The following is a 13533-nucleotide window of genomic DNA, read 5'->3' as shown; positions in this document are numbered from 1 at the left end:
TATGGTCCCAGGCGTGCCCTAAAACAACATAAAAATACAATATTAAAATCAGTTAAAACACTTAATTCATTAATTAATTAATTAGTTAAATAATTAATTCCTAAATCACCCTCCATCCAAGGATCACAAGGTGGTTTACAACACGAAAACACAAAAATATGTAACGTTGTAATAGTCAAAAACAGCACCTCCCCCCCCCACCAGGTTAAAAGGCTGTAAATTGTTTAATTAGCCATAGGATCAAAATAATAGTGTTTGTGTGTGTGTGTGTTGGTTGGTTATATCCTACTTTATAACTCCCAAGTGTTTGTCAAAGCAGCTTACAAAAAATTCTCACAATGAAATTAATATCAAAGAAATGCCCCTATGGTGACATGGATTATTCAGGTGGCATTTCCTGCTTGATCTTCCTTGATTGTTCTCTGAGGTAAAGGAGAAGGACTGGGCAAATATATATATATATCATAAGTCAAAAGCCAGGATAAAGGGGTGAGTTTTCAGCATATGGCAAAAACTATAGAACGAAGGTGCTCGTTGCACCTCTGTGGGGAGGGGATTCTGTGGTTTAGGAGCTGCCATAAGAATGTCCTCTCTTAGGCCACTACCCCTGACCTTCTGAGAGCAGTAGAACTACCAACAAGGTCCCCTCTGCTGATCTAAACCTCTGAGAAAGTCTGTAGGGAAAGAGACAGTCTTTCACACATTTATGAGGTTATCTCCATGTCTATCTGATGCCTTCTGTTTAAAACCAGTACTCTTTGGAGGAAACAATATTTGGCTGAGTGAAACTGAGGCAAAATTAAGCAAAGGAGCCATACCACTCACTCATATACTATATGGTAGCCCCAAGTGCACAGGCAGTGTCCCAAGTGAAAAGTATGATTTCAAATTCGCTGATCCTTGTCCCTTTATATTGCCACCCATGACCAGCTTTTGACTTGACTTTATTCCACCCCCACCTTCTTATTTTATTCTCAGAAACAGGACCAGGAAGAGCCTTCCTTGACATCGCACGCATCAAGTGAAGTATCATGTTCTTTGTCCTCGCCGGAAAGCCTGATGAAGTCTGAAGGATCCTCGTCTTCCTCGTTGTCCAAAGTATTGTATCCAGACAGACAGTCGTGGCTCGACATTGTGAACAACTCTTCCCCTGGGGAAGAAATGGACAATCAATCTCCAGCTGCCTCTGGCGACTCTCAGGATACTGATCACTTGGTAACAGGCTGTAACAAAACACTGGAAAGTGGGACTGTCAAACCCGACTGCAGCTTTCGGGTCTCTTTGAATGAGGCTACATCTACATTACGCAGTGCTAAGGCTAGCCTACCTGTGCCTAGAATAGCAGCATCGAAAACTCTGCCTAAAGGTGAGACAAGCAGTAGGTGATCTGTTGGCCCTACAATATTGCTCTTCCTGCCTGACCCATAAAGAGGTAGAGCTCACTTGTAGCCTCTTTGCTTTATCTGCAGACAGTCCCAGGTTCAGTCCCCAGCATTTGGTGCCATATCTACTCTTAAGTTGTAGTGATTGATGCCCCCTCTTCTTTCATTTAATGAAAGTATGGGTGAAGGAAGCAACGTGATTTGTTGAAACCAGCCTCGGGCTTGAAATGAATGAATTTTGCCTGTATAAATAGATCAAATTGAACGACCATTGTTCAACTTAAATCTCACTTCACAAACTCCTTCTTTTACCCAAGGAGGTGTGTGTGTGAAAATTGTGGGGTCCCATTATCTTTTCCTCTATGGAAGCAGCAACACAGGGAAACTGATCCCACCGCCACCCCGCCCCACAAACAAAAAACAAAAGGGTTAAACATTATGTTTCTGTCCATCCTGACTTGCAGCCTGCCAAGACTTCTTCCTGGCTTTAATTTTTTTTAAAAGTAGAGGAGGAAAAATAAACAGAAATCTCTGTAGCTTCTTGTTTGTGTGTGAGACTGTGAGGCTATAAACAAGCATTTTGAGTACGTGCCCCTCTGTCCATAGGCTTCTCTTCCAATTTACAGGCCTTTTTTGGGGGGTGGGGGTGGGAGCAGTGTCCAACCACTGCCATTTCTGTTTCCTTTGGCAGTTGTTGATGCAGCAAAACTGGTTATAATAGAGAACAAAAAAAGGATGCTTTAGAAAATGAAACATCGCTGCAACATAATGAGGCATTATTTATAATAGTATAATAGCCCCTCCAACTGGTGCTCTCCCAATGGTTTAGATGGAGGATGTGCAAATGTCATACTTTTACAGCACCCCCTTCTACAAAGAATCCTAGTAACTGTAGTCTGAGTCCTGGAAACTCAGGCTCTTTGAGGAGTAAGCCATAGTTCCTAGAATTTGTTGAGTGGGGAATGAGTTTAAACGTCTGATGCATATGCAGTGGTACCTCGGTTTATGAACTTAATCCGTTCTGGAAGTCCGTTCTTAAACTGAAACCGTTCTTAAACCTAGGCACACTTTCCCTAATGAGGCCTCCCGCCAACGGTGCCCTTCCACCATTCGGATTCTGTTCTTAGACCGAGTAAAGTTCCCAAACCAAGACAATATTTCCAGTTTTGCGGAGTTTGTAAACCAAATCGTTCTTAAACTGGACTGTTCTTAAACCGAGGTATCACTGTACACCCTACAATTCCCATTTGCCACAACAACCCTGTGTTTCCTGCAAGCTCTCCTTGAATGCCCCTACAACTTCCATAAATTTGGGGAAGGGATGCACTGGGGGGAGGGCCTGAAGTAGCATGAAATCTTCGTGACAACCTTGGTCTATGAGAACCATTAAATGTTTCTATCATATGAGACAGAGCTTGTTGCTTCATTCCTGGGGGGGGGGGGCAGAGTTCCTTGCCTTGAGGGGAGGCAGGGTGGCTGGTTACACAAGAGAGCAAGATCTTTGGTGTACTTTGACAACTGCTAAGTGGCATTGTGCTGGTTCCAGGGGTGACCACTTCCTTCCTCTAAACTTTAACTGATGTTCTCAAGCAAATGTTCAACGGTGATAAAGGCTCAAGTGCCTGATGAACATAGGTTTTGTTCTGATATCCAGCACCACAATGGACACCCTAGTTTGACATCATCAGAGTTGTTATGAGTAGGGATCTATAGACTATTTTTGTTGTGATTGTCTGTATGTTACACTCACACTCACGCACACTGTGAATGTTTAATTATTTAAAACTATTTTTTCTATGTTTTTAGCTCTTCTTATTTTATCTGTAAGCTGCCTTGAGTCTCTGTAAGAGAAAAAGGTGGGGTATAAATAAATTTAACAACAATATCACCCATCAATGAATTTTTATTTTTTATTATTTTACTGAGTATAGACTAAACAAAACACACCTATTCACAGCTAATTCTTGCTCTGTGGTCAGTGTATGTGAGTTTTCATAAAGTTGTCACAGAAACACTTTATGCAGGTGTGCATTTATAAATTCTGATGCGACTTTCTGTTAATTTTATGCAACTGCTTTTTACAATGAGTAGGAAAGATTTTTTTTTGGCCATAATTAGGGCATGTTTAATGAGGCAGTGATACGCACAGGAAATGCTGCTGCAGCAAATTGGCCCCAGTATTGCTCTTTCCTGTCATGGTCTTGCGACACAACCAGCTCTTTTCTTTAGTATTGTCTATATTTAGCTCTTGTCCAAGTACAATTGACAGGGTGTTATCTTTGCGCAGCATTGCAAAATGACTAAATGCACACGTTAGGAAGTATTCAAATACAAACATTTGCAGATATACCATAGAGCTGTTTAAAATGTGGGGATAATAACTTTAGGAAAACTTGGAAGAGATCAAAACAAAGCCTCTCCAAAAAAATAAATAAATAAAATCCTTTGTATGGTCACTTGAGAGCCAGTAGACAAATATGGAGCACTCAGGAGCCCTAGGACTTGTTGCTAGACACAGCCTGTCTTCTGTCTTCCCTACAGATGCAAAATGTTCCGTAGATGAAATGGAGAAACTTTACAAGTCCTTAGAGCAAGCGAGTTTGTCTCCCATTGGGGACAGGCGACCTTCTACAAAAAAGGAGCTGAGAAAATCCTTCATCAAGAGGTGCAAAAACCCGACAGTTAATGAGAAACTCCACAAAATCCGAGCACTGAATAGTACGTTAAAGGTGAGCGTTTATGGAGTTGTTGTGCTTCAGCTGTTGTTGAGGCATTTAACTCATTGTGTGTAATTTTTAGCAGCCTCAGAAAATCCCTGAAATCATGATTGTGTTTACAATCTGGGTATTCTTTTAAAAATTTTTGAAGGCCAATGTTATCTTCTTTGGTCTCCAGAGCCAATAGTTTGGAGAGGAGAACATTAGGATTGGACAACAATCCAGATATGAGAGACCTCTAGTGGTCAACTCACATTTCCAGTTACACAAACTTCTCTTTCTTTCTTTCTTTCTTTCTTTCTTTCTTTCTTTCTTTCTTCTAGTGCAAGGAACATGACTTGGCCACGATTAACCAGTTGTTGGAGGATCCTGAGCTAACAGCAAGGAAGTACAGGGAGTGGAAGGATTCAAACACCATGTTGGTCCAAGATATCTATCAGCAGCAGGATGTTCTGAATACGCCTGAAGAAAATAGCACAGAAGCAGAGACGATGCTGCAACCATCTTTCATTGAAAGCACTATCTGAGAGGAGTGGACTGTGTGGTACTTTCCCCACACTGTCTTCATTTACAAATAGTATAAGCTGCTACCGTTTCCGGTTTTGTTTTTCTAGTGGAGAACTCAACCCGTTAGCCAGAGCATTATTTCTTATCTCAGTATTAGGAACATAGGAAGCTGCCTTAAGCCAAGGCAGTCCATCTAACTCAGTGTTGTCTACACTGGCCGGCAGGAAGGGGTTTTCCCCAGCCCTTCTAGGGCATGCATGGGATTAAAACTCAGACCTCCTGCATGCGAAACAGAGCTCTACCCTGAGCCCTGGCTCTTCACCATTCTATCTTCCTTTAAGTGAGTGATTTACCTTATCTTCCTTCAAGATAGAATGCCACTACCCAAGTGGTGTCATCACAGTGGTGATGTCACAGTCTTTGTGAACTTCTAAGGAGAGCAATTATCTGGTGGACAGGAGTTGGAATTCCATTTTTAAAAAATGGCTGACCTTCATAACACAAATGTTTTAGCAAGCACAACATCTGGACATTAAGGGTTTTAAAGAGTATGTACATAGTGTAAATAAGAGGTTCATGGTTATTTTAAAGTTTGCTAAGAGAAGTAAAAAAAAAAAAAAGTTGTAGAAATGCTGCCAGGGTTCAAAAAAAACAAACAAACCACCCTTTTGTTGTAGCTTGTCTAAACTTCCATTAAGATTGTAACCTCTGCTGATGACTGGATGGTGCCTGTCTTCTGTTAAAAAGCCTTGTCATCTGTTGAGTGAACACATTTTGCAATTATAGCATAACTGTATTTATGAATGGCCAGAAAAAAAGTTGTTTCCTTACATCATCTGGGGAAAGTTGCATTTGAATTGTTTTTCATGCCAAAATAAATTCTGCAGCGTTGTGCAAACTCTATTAGGTTTCTGGGTTGTTGTTTTTTCTGTTTTATGGAACAGTGTGCTAAAGATTCTTACAAAAGAAAAAGAAAACTCTTCTCAATATGAAAATATATACTTTGCAGGGAGCTTCAACAGGATATAATTTTTTTATTTTTTTTTTGTTAATTTGCAGCAGAATGCATCTGGCTGACTTACTACCCATATTCACTGTACAGTATTGCTAAAGAATCAGTTTTGTCCCTGGTGTTGACTCCAGTCATTAAAGATAATGCTTCTTCCACTTTGCATAGCATCTCTCCCCTGGGTTTAGTTTCAATAATATGCCAGAGTGTGGTGGAATGTTGGGAACCACTCTGAATACTGGCCTGCATCATATGTTCACCTGCAAACCTTTTCTGCATGATAGGAATTTTTGTCCATCCATCTCCTGCCCACCATAGAGGAGGGGTTGTCAAATGTGGTTGTAGTCAGTGACCTTGTAGCGAAATGGATCATGCCATGATGCTACAGGTGATATCTCATCAGTGACTAAAATGATACAGGTCAACGCAGCCAATCAAATCTTGCAACATGATGATACCATTGAAGGCAAAGAAGGGCAACATAGAATTCAGGATAAATGAATATTTTTACAAGGACTGCCAAAAATGAAAAGGGGAAGCACATTTTGGCATTACCCTCCCCCACAAAAAAAGGGTCGGGTTTTTTGGCTCAGTTCTAGCTGAGTCCCAGAAAAGCAGTCGACCTGAGGAATCTCTTAGTTTACAAATAAACAAATAAACCCATTGTAATTATAGAAAGCATTCTTTAATTTATGTGAGGTGAATTTTCTAGCAGGAAGGAAGGAAATTCTTCGGCTTTCTTGCAACATTAAGTTAGAATAGTATTTCCTGGCTTGTGTGAAGCACTCGTAACGGAATATACATCTCCAATTAAATTTGTTCATCCTGACTGAGCTGTTTTTTGGATTGTGGCAAGTTCTGCTTCTTAATAATAACTCCTTCCTGACATTGTCCCAAAGTCCCCCACTCTATTGCAAGTGGGAGAAGGCAGGCTGAAACTGCTTTTGCCCTTGAGATTTCATATAAGCAGAGAATGAACAACCTTTTCTTTTCTTTTTCTTTTGGTAAAGACAAGACAATTCCAAGTATGAGTGTCAGTCTGGTATACATTGCAACCAGTGGTGCCAACTTGAATGAAGTGTTGGGGGAGGCATTTAAGCCCTGCTACACATAATTGATCACAAGATGTGCAGATGCACGCCATTTGAATGGCAATGTCAGTCAAATTTGGGGGGCCCTCAAATATTTTTTGGGGAGGGGCGAAGGGCCATCAGCCCCTAGGCACTGGCTCCTATGATTGCAGCAGGTCTGGGCAAACCCAGGTCAGTGGTCAGGTGTGATGGGGTTGTAGTTCAACCAGATCTGGAGAGTACCACATTTTACAACCCCTCCTCTAACCACTTCACCACTCTGTTTAATGCCAGTAGTGCTGTTGGAAGGGACCCCGAGGGTTCTCTAGTCCAATCCTGTGCAATGCAGGAACCACAGCTAAAGAATTTCTGGCAGATGGTCCACCAACCTCTGTTTAAAATGAAGGAGATGTCTACCTGAGCTGAATTAAGTACTTCCTGAAACGCACTCCTCCCAGAGCAATCCTGGCTTGCTCCCAGATAAGTGTGTATTAGGACTGCAGCCTAGAGATTGCACCTTTAGTAAAAGATGACTCCCATTGTGATTGCAAACTTAAGAATTGACTGAACATGGTAAAGAAATGGGTTTAATTTATTGTCCATGACATGACTTATTCTAAATGCTTTTGAAGATGCAAAACAAAGTGTTCTAATATTTATGACAAAACAACAACAACAAACCTATAGTTACGTGAAACATACAGTCATACCTCGTGTTGTGTTTGCTTCAGGTTGAGCGTTTTCAAGTTGCGTCCCGCGGCGACCCGGAAGTACCAGAAAGGGTTACTTCCAGGTTTCGCCACTCGCGCATGCGCAGACGCTCAAAATGACGTCACGCACATGTGCAGAAGTGACGAATCGTGGCCCTCGCACGTGCAGATGCGAGTTGCATTCTGCTCAGGTTGTGAACGGGGCTCTGGAACAGATCCCGTTCACAACCAGAGGTACCACTGTACTCAATAAACACACAAGACGTAACCAGCTGCACTTTCGAATAAATAAGGTATACTATTCATTGTATCAAATTGTATCAAACCAATATTGTGCTTGTCTCTATAATCCTGCTTTGTAACAGTCACTGCTTACTGCAACCACTACTATGCTATAAGATCCACTATCCTGTAATATTACAACCTGTTCTACTGATGAAGCCTAGGATGGCGAAAGAAGGCTAATATTCCGGAAATCCTTGTCTTAGACTCTGTGAAAGAATTCTGTGGAACTGTAACAACCCTTCATGTGGATTATTTGACTCTTTGAACAGACAGGTGGAATAGATACTTTTACATGTATGGACCTTATGCATGAACTGACTAGAGAATGAACTGATCCACTGGGACTTCTGCTTTTTTTGCTGAACTTTATGAGACTTCTGTTGAAATTTACAATTTGATACATTGAATAGTATACCTTATTTATTCAAAAGTACAGCCAGTTACTTCTAATATCTATGACAGCAAGAATGAATATGGTACCTGAAAACAGCTTGTATCACTAGAAAAAGCAGTGTGTTTCTCTCTCTCTCTCTCTCTCTCTCTCTCTCTCTCTCTGTGTGTGTGTGTGTGTGTGTTTCTCTATGCTGGGTTTTTGAAAATGGCACACAAGCGCAACCTGCTGGGTTTTCATGGTACTACAAGGACTTGTTAGAGTATATTTTCCTTTTTGTTCCTGTTTTGTATGATGGATGCATTTATTTGATCAACTGAAGATGCCTTGACCAGAGGGCAGAATATAATTTACTTATATTTGCATAAGTAATGGGTTTCGCCTATCCATGTCACACTGAAGCAAAGAGATGCAGCTGTTTCCTAGCTCTTTGTAAGCACTTGGACTAAAAGCTTTATTGGACTGTGCTTAGAGGCAGAGACCCACCACAATGCAGAGCCCTTGGAGTCATGGTTCAGTTCCAGCCATGACTTGCCATGCCCTAGGCATAATTTATCACATACAAACAGCCCTTGTTAAAAATAAATTTCACATAAAGGTGTTGGATTTCTTTTCTAGTTGAGTGCTATGGGTAGCTGGCTGGTGTTTGTTTTTGTTTTGCGCTAATTCATAAACTAGCAAAGCACCCATGAGAATGATGGGCTGGTTCTCTGACAGACTGCCTGGAGGAAGAGACCTCTCTCTTCCTCCTTTATTCACACCACATATTTAAAGCGCTAGGATATCACTTTAAACAAGTCATGGCTTTTCCCAAAGAATTCTGGGACCTGCCATTTGTTAAGGGTGCTGGGAGTTGTTAGGAGACCCCCCCCCCCATTCCACTCCCAGAGTTACATTTCCCAGAGTTCCCTGGGAGGATTTGTAGCCCTGGAAGGGTAATCTGGGATCTTCTAACAACTCTCAGCACCTTTAACAGAATTTTTTTTTGGGGGGGAGGAGCCATGACTGTTTAAAGTGGTTTTATAGTGCTTTCAATGTATGATATGAATGTGCTCATTCTCTCTACCCCCCTGCCCCTCCCCAATTTAGAACCCAATTTCTCCAATAGAAGGTAACTTCACCAGGAACATAGGAAACTGCCTCAGGCCTTTGGGTCATCTAGCTCAGTATTGTCTACACACTGACTAGCAGGGCCTCTCCAGGGTTTAAGGCAGGGGACTCTCTTAGCCCTACATGGAGATGTTAAGGATTGAACCTGGGGCCTTCTGCATGCAAGGCAGGTGTACCACCACAGTGCTATGGCCCTGGCAATGTCAGCTGGACACAGAAATCTGAGGTGAACCCAGAACCAGAAGCTGTGGGATGAGCCAATAGCCAGGCTTAAAGAGCAAATCTGAATCGGAGGACAAGTCAATAATGAAGGATACAGGAATACACCACAGCTCAAGAAGATCATGGCTCAAGGAAGACTCAGCTGAATTGGGAAATCCTTTCTACTCCTTTCTGCCCAGGGGTTTCCACATGGCCAATCCTGTGGGAGTAAATCCCATTGAACACAACAGGGTTTACCAAGAATCACAGTTGGATGGGATCCTGAAGGTCACTGGGTCCAACCCCCTGTATTTCAGGAATGTCAACCAAAGCATCCACAACAGATGGCCACCACCCAACCTCTGCTTTAAAACCTCCAATGAAGGAGAGCCCACCATCTCACGTGGGAGTCTGTTCCACTGCCAACCAGGGTGGGTGGAGTCAGTCCAGGGCTGAGGGAGCTTTATAGAGAAAGTTGTCCAGTTCAGTTCAGTGTTTCACCACACGGGGAAGCTGCACACTGATTAAACACCTTCTGCTAAGCGATAGCACTTATTTGAGGGAGCCTGCCCATTCACACCCACGAACTAGAAGTTGGGTGAGTTGGCTGGAGCTGGTGGGATGGCAGGTGGCCCCTGGAAGGTTGCCCACAAGGGTGAAAGGGGTTCCCCACCTTTGAGGAGCAGGTGCAAGAACAGGCCAAAACAAGTCAGAACTTTGACACTATTAGTCTCCAGCTTTTTCTATTCTGCGACCCACCTTTAGCCCAAACATGCACTTGAGAACTAAGATCTCTCTCTTTTTAAGCCACATATCTGGATGTGGTACTGATGCTGCTCCTGCAACACCTTAGTTCAGCAGGGATGGGGAATCTGTAATCTTGGGCAGCATGGTTAATGGCCTGGGATTTGGGGAGTAGTAGTAGTAGTAGTTGTCGTCATAGTTATTTGAGTTTATATCCTGCCCTATACCCGGAGGTCTCAGGTCGGTTCACAGAATAAAATCAAGATATAAAAACCACAAAATACCTAAAAAAAATTGCAACCCAATACCCCCTCCCCCAAAAAACACATTTTAAAAGGGCATAGGATGTCAATCGGATCAACCGGAGGCCTGGTTAAAAAGGAATGTTTTTGCCCGATGCCTAAAGGTGTATAATGAAGGTGCCAGGCAAACTTCCCTGGGGAGGGCATTCCACAGACAGTGAGCCACAGCAGAGAAGGCCCCGTTCTCATGTTGCCACCCTCAGGACCTCTCGAGGAGGTGCTGAAGAAAGAAGAGGAGTGTGAGGGGAGTGCACCGCCCCGGCAGCATGATCCCGGTGGAGTGCCATCGCGGCTGCCCCCCTGCCTGCGCTGGGCACCACGCCCCTGCAGGCAGCATGCCACACCCCCAGGATGCACACCAGACCTGCCCCTGCCTGCTCTCCACCCTCTGGTGCCGGAGTATGAAGCTCCGCCACTGTGAGGAGGAGGCGCATGAAGAAGGGCCTTGGAAGATGATCTCAAGGTCTGGGTATGTTCATATGGAAAGAGGCAGTCCTGAGCCAATTAAGGCTTTATAGGTCAAAACCAGCACTTTGAATTGGGCTCGGAAACTAATTGGTAGCCAGTGCAGTCGGACCAGGATCGGTGTAATATGTTCAAACCGCCTTGCTCCGGTGAGCAGCCTGGCTGCTGAATTCTGCACCAGCTGAAGTTTCTGAACCAACTTCAGAGCCAGCCCTACGTATAATGTGTTGCAGTTATCTAACCTTGAGGTTACCAGAGCACAGACAACAGTAGTTAGGCTATCCCTGCCCAGCAACATCTGGAGGGGCACACGTCCTTTTACCCTTGCAGTAGTGATCCCAGCTCACCAGTTGAAGACCAATCACTCACACAGAGTGCTAAGCCAACTCTGGTCTCCTGCGTCATTTTTTGGTGCGTAGCAGGGCAGACTAAATTTGAAGAGGACAGTAATTCATACAGTGAATCTTTATCCTCATGCAGTGGTGTAGCGTGGGGGGTGAAGGGGGGGCCGGCTGCACCGGGCGCAACTTCTGGGGGTTAGGGGGCGCAAATCCATGGGTTAGGGGGCGCAAATTACTTGCCTTGCCCCGGGTGCTGACAACCCACACTACGCCACTGTCCTCATGGAAGTTGTAGTGACCCCTTTCTTCCCCCACCCCTCTTTCTGTTCAAACTCTGCCCTTGCCTGAAAGCCTCTCCTTTTGTTCACTGTCCTATGACATTCTCTTCCTTTCCTCTGCTGAGTGTCTCAGGCAACCAGGTACTTCTCACTCCATAAGGTAACGGTAAAGGGACCCCTGACCGTTAGGTCCAGTCGCGGACGACTCTGGAGTTGCACGCTCATCTCGCTCTATAGGCCAAGGGAGCCGGGTCATGTGGCCAGCACGACGAAGCCACTTCTGGCGAACCAGAGCAGCGCATGGAAATGTCGTTTACCTTCCCACCGGAGCTGTACCTATTTATCTACTTGCACTTGAAGTGCTTTCAAACTGCTAGGTGGGCAGGAGCAGGGACCGAGCAATGGGAGCAGGGATTCAAACTGCCGATCTTCTGATTGGCAAGCCCTAGGCTCTGACCCCATCACTCCCATAACACCAACACTATTTTTTTAAAAAAGAGGTTTCAGACTTACTGAGTTTCTTTTCTATTGCTGAGCTCAGCATGAAAGCTAATTTTGTTTAATAAGACCTATTCCTGTTCTAGTTGCAACTGCAAACTAGCCTTGATTGCTAATTAGAATGCAGAATTTATTGAGCAATCTAACCTAATTATAGGAGATTATGTGTGTGTGGTTTTTGTAACGGTAACTGACTATGAAAGCTGATTTGTGACAAAGATGTTTTCATATCATTGCTGTTTCAGGGTTTTTGTTTTTTAAAAAAGGACAATTCAAAACTGATAGGTACATGAGTACCTTTAGATATTCCTCAATAATGTTTGCATCTTGGAATGCTGAATCTAAAAAGTATTGTAGTGAGTTGTATTGTCAATAAAATATTTTGACACGGGAGGCAGAAAATGGTATGGGACCTTCCGTCTATTATCTCCCAGAAAGTTCCAGTCAGAAGCCCCACTACAACGAATGGTTGTGCAATTCATTTCAGTGAGTCTCGCTGAAAAGAATTTTTCAATGGATTTGGCCCTTTAAGTCAATCTCTCAGTGTCACAGGAAATAATACCCCAAATTTACTGCTTGAAGATGGTTACATAACCTGCTTCATGGTTGGGTTGCTTCAGGTGACTAGGGCTATAATCCAATATCCTCTTACCTGAGAGTAAGCCATACTGAACTTGGCTGGATTTACTTCTGAATAGACATGCATAGGAGTCTTCTGTAAATATATTTGTGCTACTGACTATACAACTCCAATGGACTGACCCAAGAGAGAGTGGAAGGGAGGATCTCTGACCTTGTTTGGCAGCTGGACCTGGGGTGGGGGCCGTGGAGAGATGGGCCCACACAAGCAGTGCTGTGTCTCCATGGAGAGCCACGCAGTGATGGCTGATTTCCTGACCACCCGCCCTCCCCTTCTGCTGCTTGTTTCCACCAGCTTCACCTGCTGTACACCACACATAAATGAAAAAAAGTTTGATTCAGATTTTTCTTTATTAATGCATCAGGGGCAAAGAAGTCAGGTCACAAATTGTTGTAACACATTTACAATGAATATTCATGCCTTCTCAGAAAAGCACAGTTCAGCAGTGTTTGTTTATGCTTTGATACAAGGTCCCCCCATCATCACTTTCAGCAAGATACATTGAATAATGTACTGAAAACAGTTCCGATATTGCACACAAACGAATATTTCAAATTCTTGTGCTTGACTAACCCATGGAGAGAGGTTGTGATGCTCAGAGACACCGTTCTACTCCTGGCATAAAAGAAATAATGGTTTGACGTAACTGAGAGGATGTGGGAGAGCTATTGAATGCAGTAACCTCTGAGCTCTGCTTTAATTATGTTTTCTTCAAGAGGTTCATAATGGACATGGAGTATTGGAGCACTGAGGGTAGATCAGTAACGTTAATTGTGTTGTTTAGACAAGTTGGCTGCTGGGACTACTCTTGTGTTCAGTTTTTCATCTGATAACAAGTAAGATGCTTCCAATAATAATGTAACATCCTTGCAAGAGTCATTGG

At 43.3% G+C, this 13533-nt stretch overlaps 1 protein-coding gene across 10 annotated transcripts in view; it reads left to right on the top strand.

The window, feature by feature from the left end:
- IPCEF1 (interaction protein for cytohesin exchange factors 1) overlaps positions 1 to 5509 on the top strand; it is a 56568-nt gene extending 51059 nt beyond the window's left edge. For 9 of the 10 annotated variants that reach the window (XM_081854370.1, XM_081854366.1, XM_081854368.1 and 6 more), the window contains 3 exons: positions 979 to 1366; positions 3924 to 4111; positions 4423 to 5509. In XM_081854370.1, the coding sequence (XP_081710496.1) occupies positions 979 to 1366; positions 3924 to 4111; positions 4423 to 4626 (780 nt within the window). In that variant the 3' untranslated portion in view covers positions 4627 to 5509. The remainder of the gene's footprint in view (positions 1 to 978; positions 1367 to 3923; positions 4112 to 4422) is intronic. The other variant, XM_081854371.1, reaches the window with a different exon arrangement.
- Positions 5510 to 13533: the final 8024 nt, after the last annotated feature.

The sequence above is a fragment of the Podarcis erhardii genome, assembly GCF_964252035.2.
Source record: "Podarcis erhardii genome assembly, chromosome: 3".
Lineage (NCBI taxonomy): Eukaryota > Metazoa > Chordata > Lepidosauria > Squamata > Lacertidae > Podarcis > Podarcis erhardii.
Note: the sequence above shows the minus strand (reverse complement) of the source record. Positions and strands in the feature narration are given on the sequence as shown.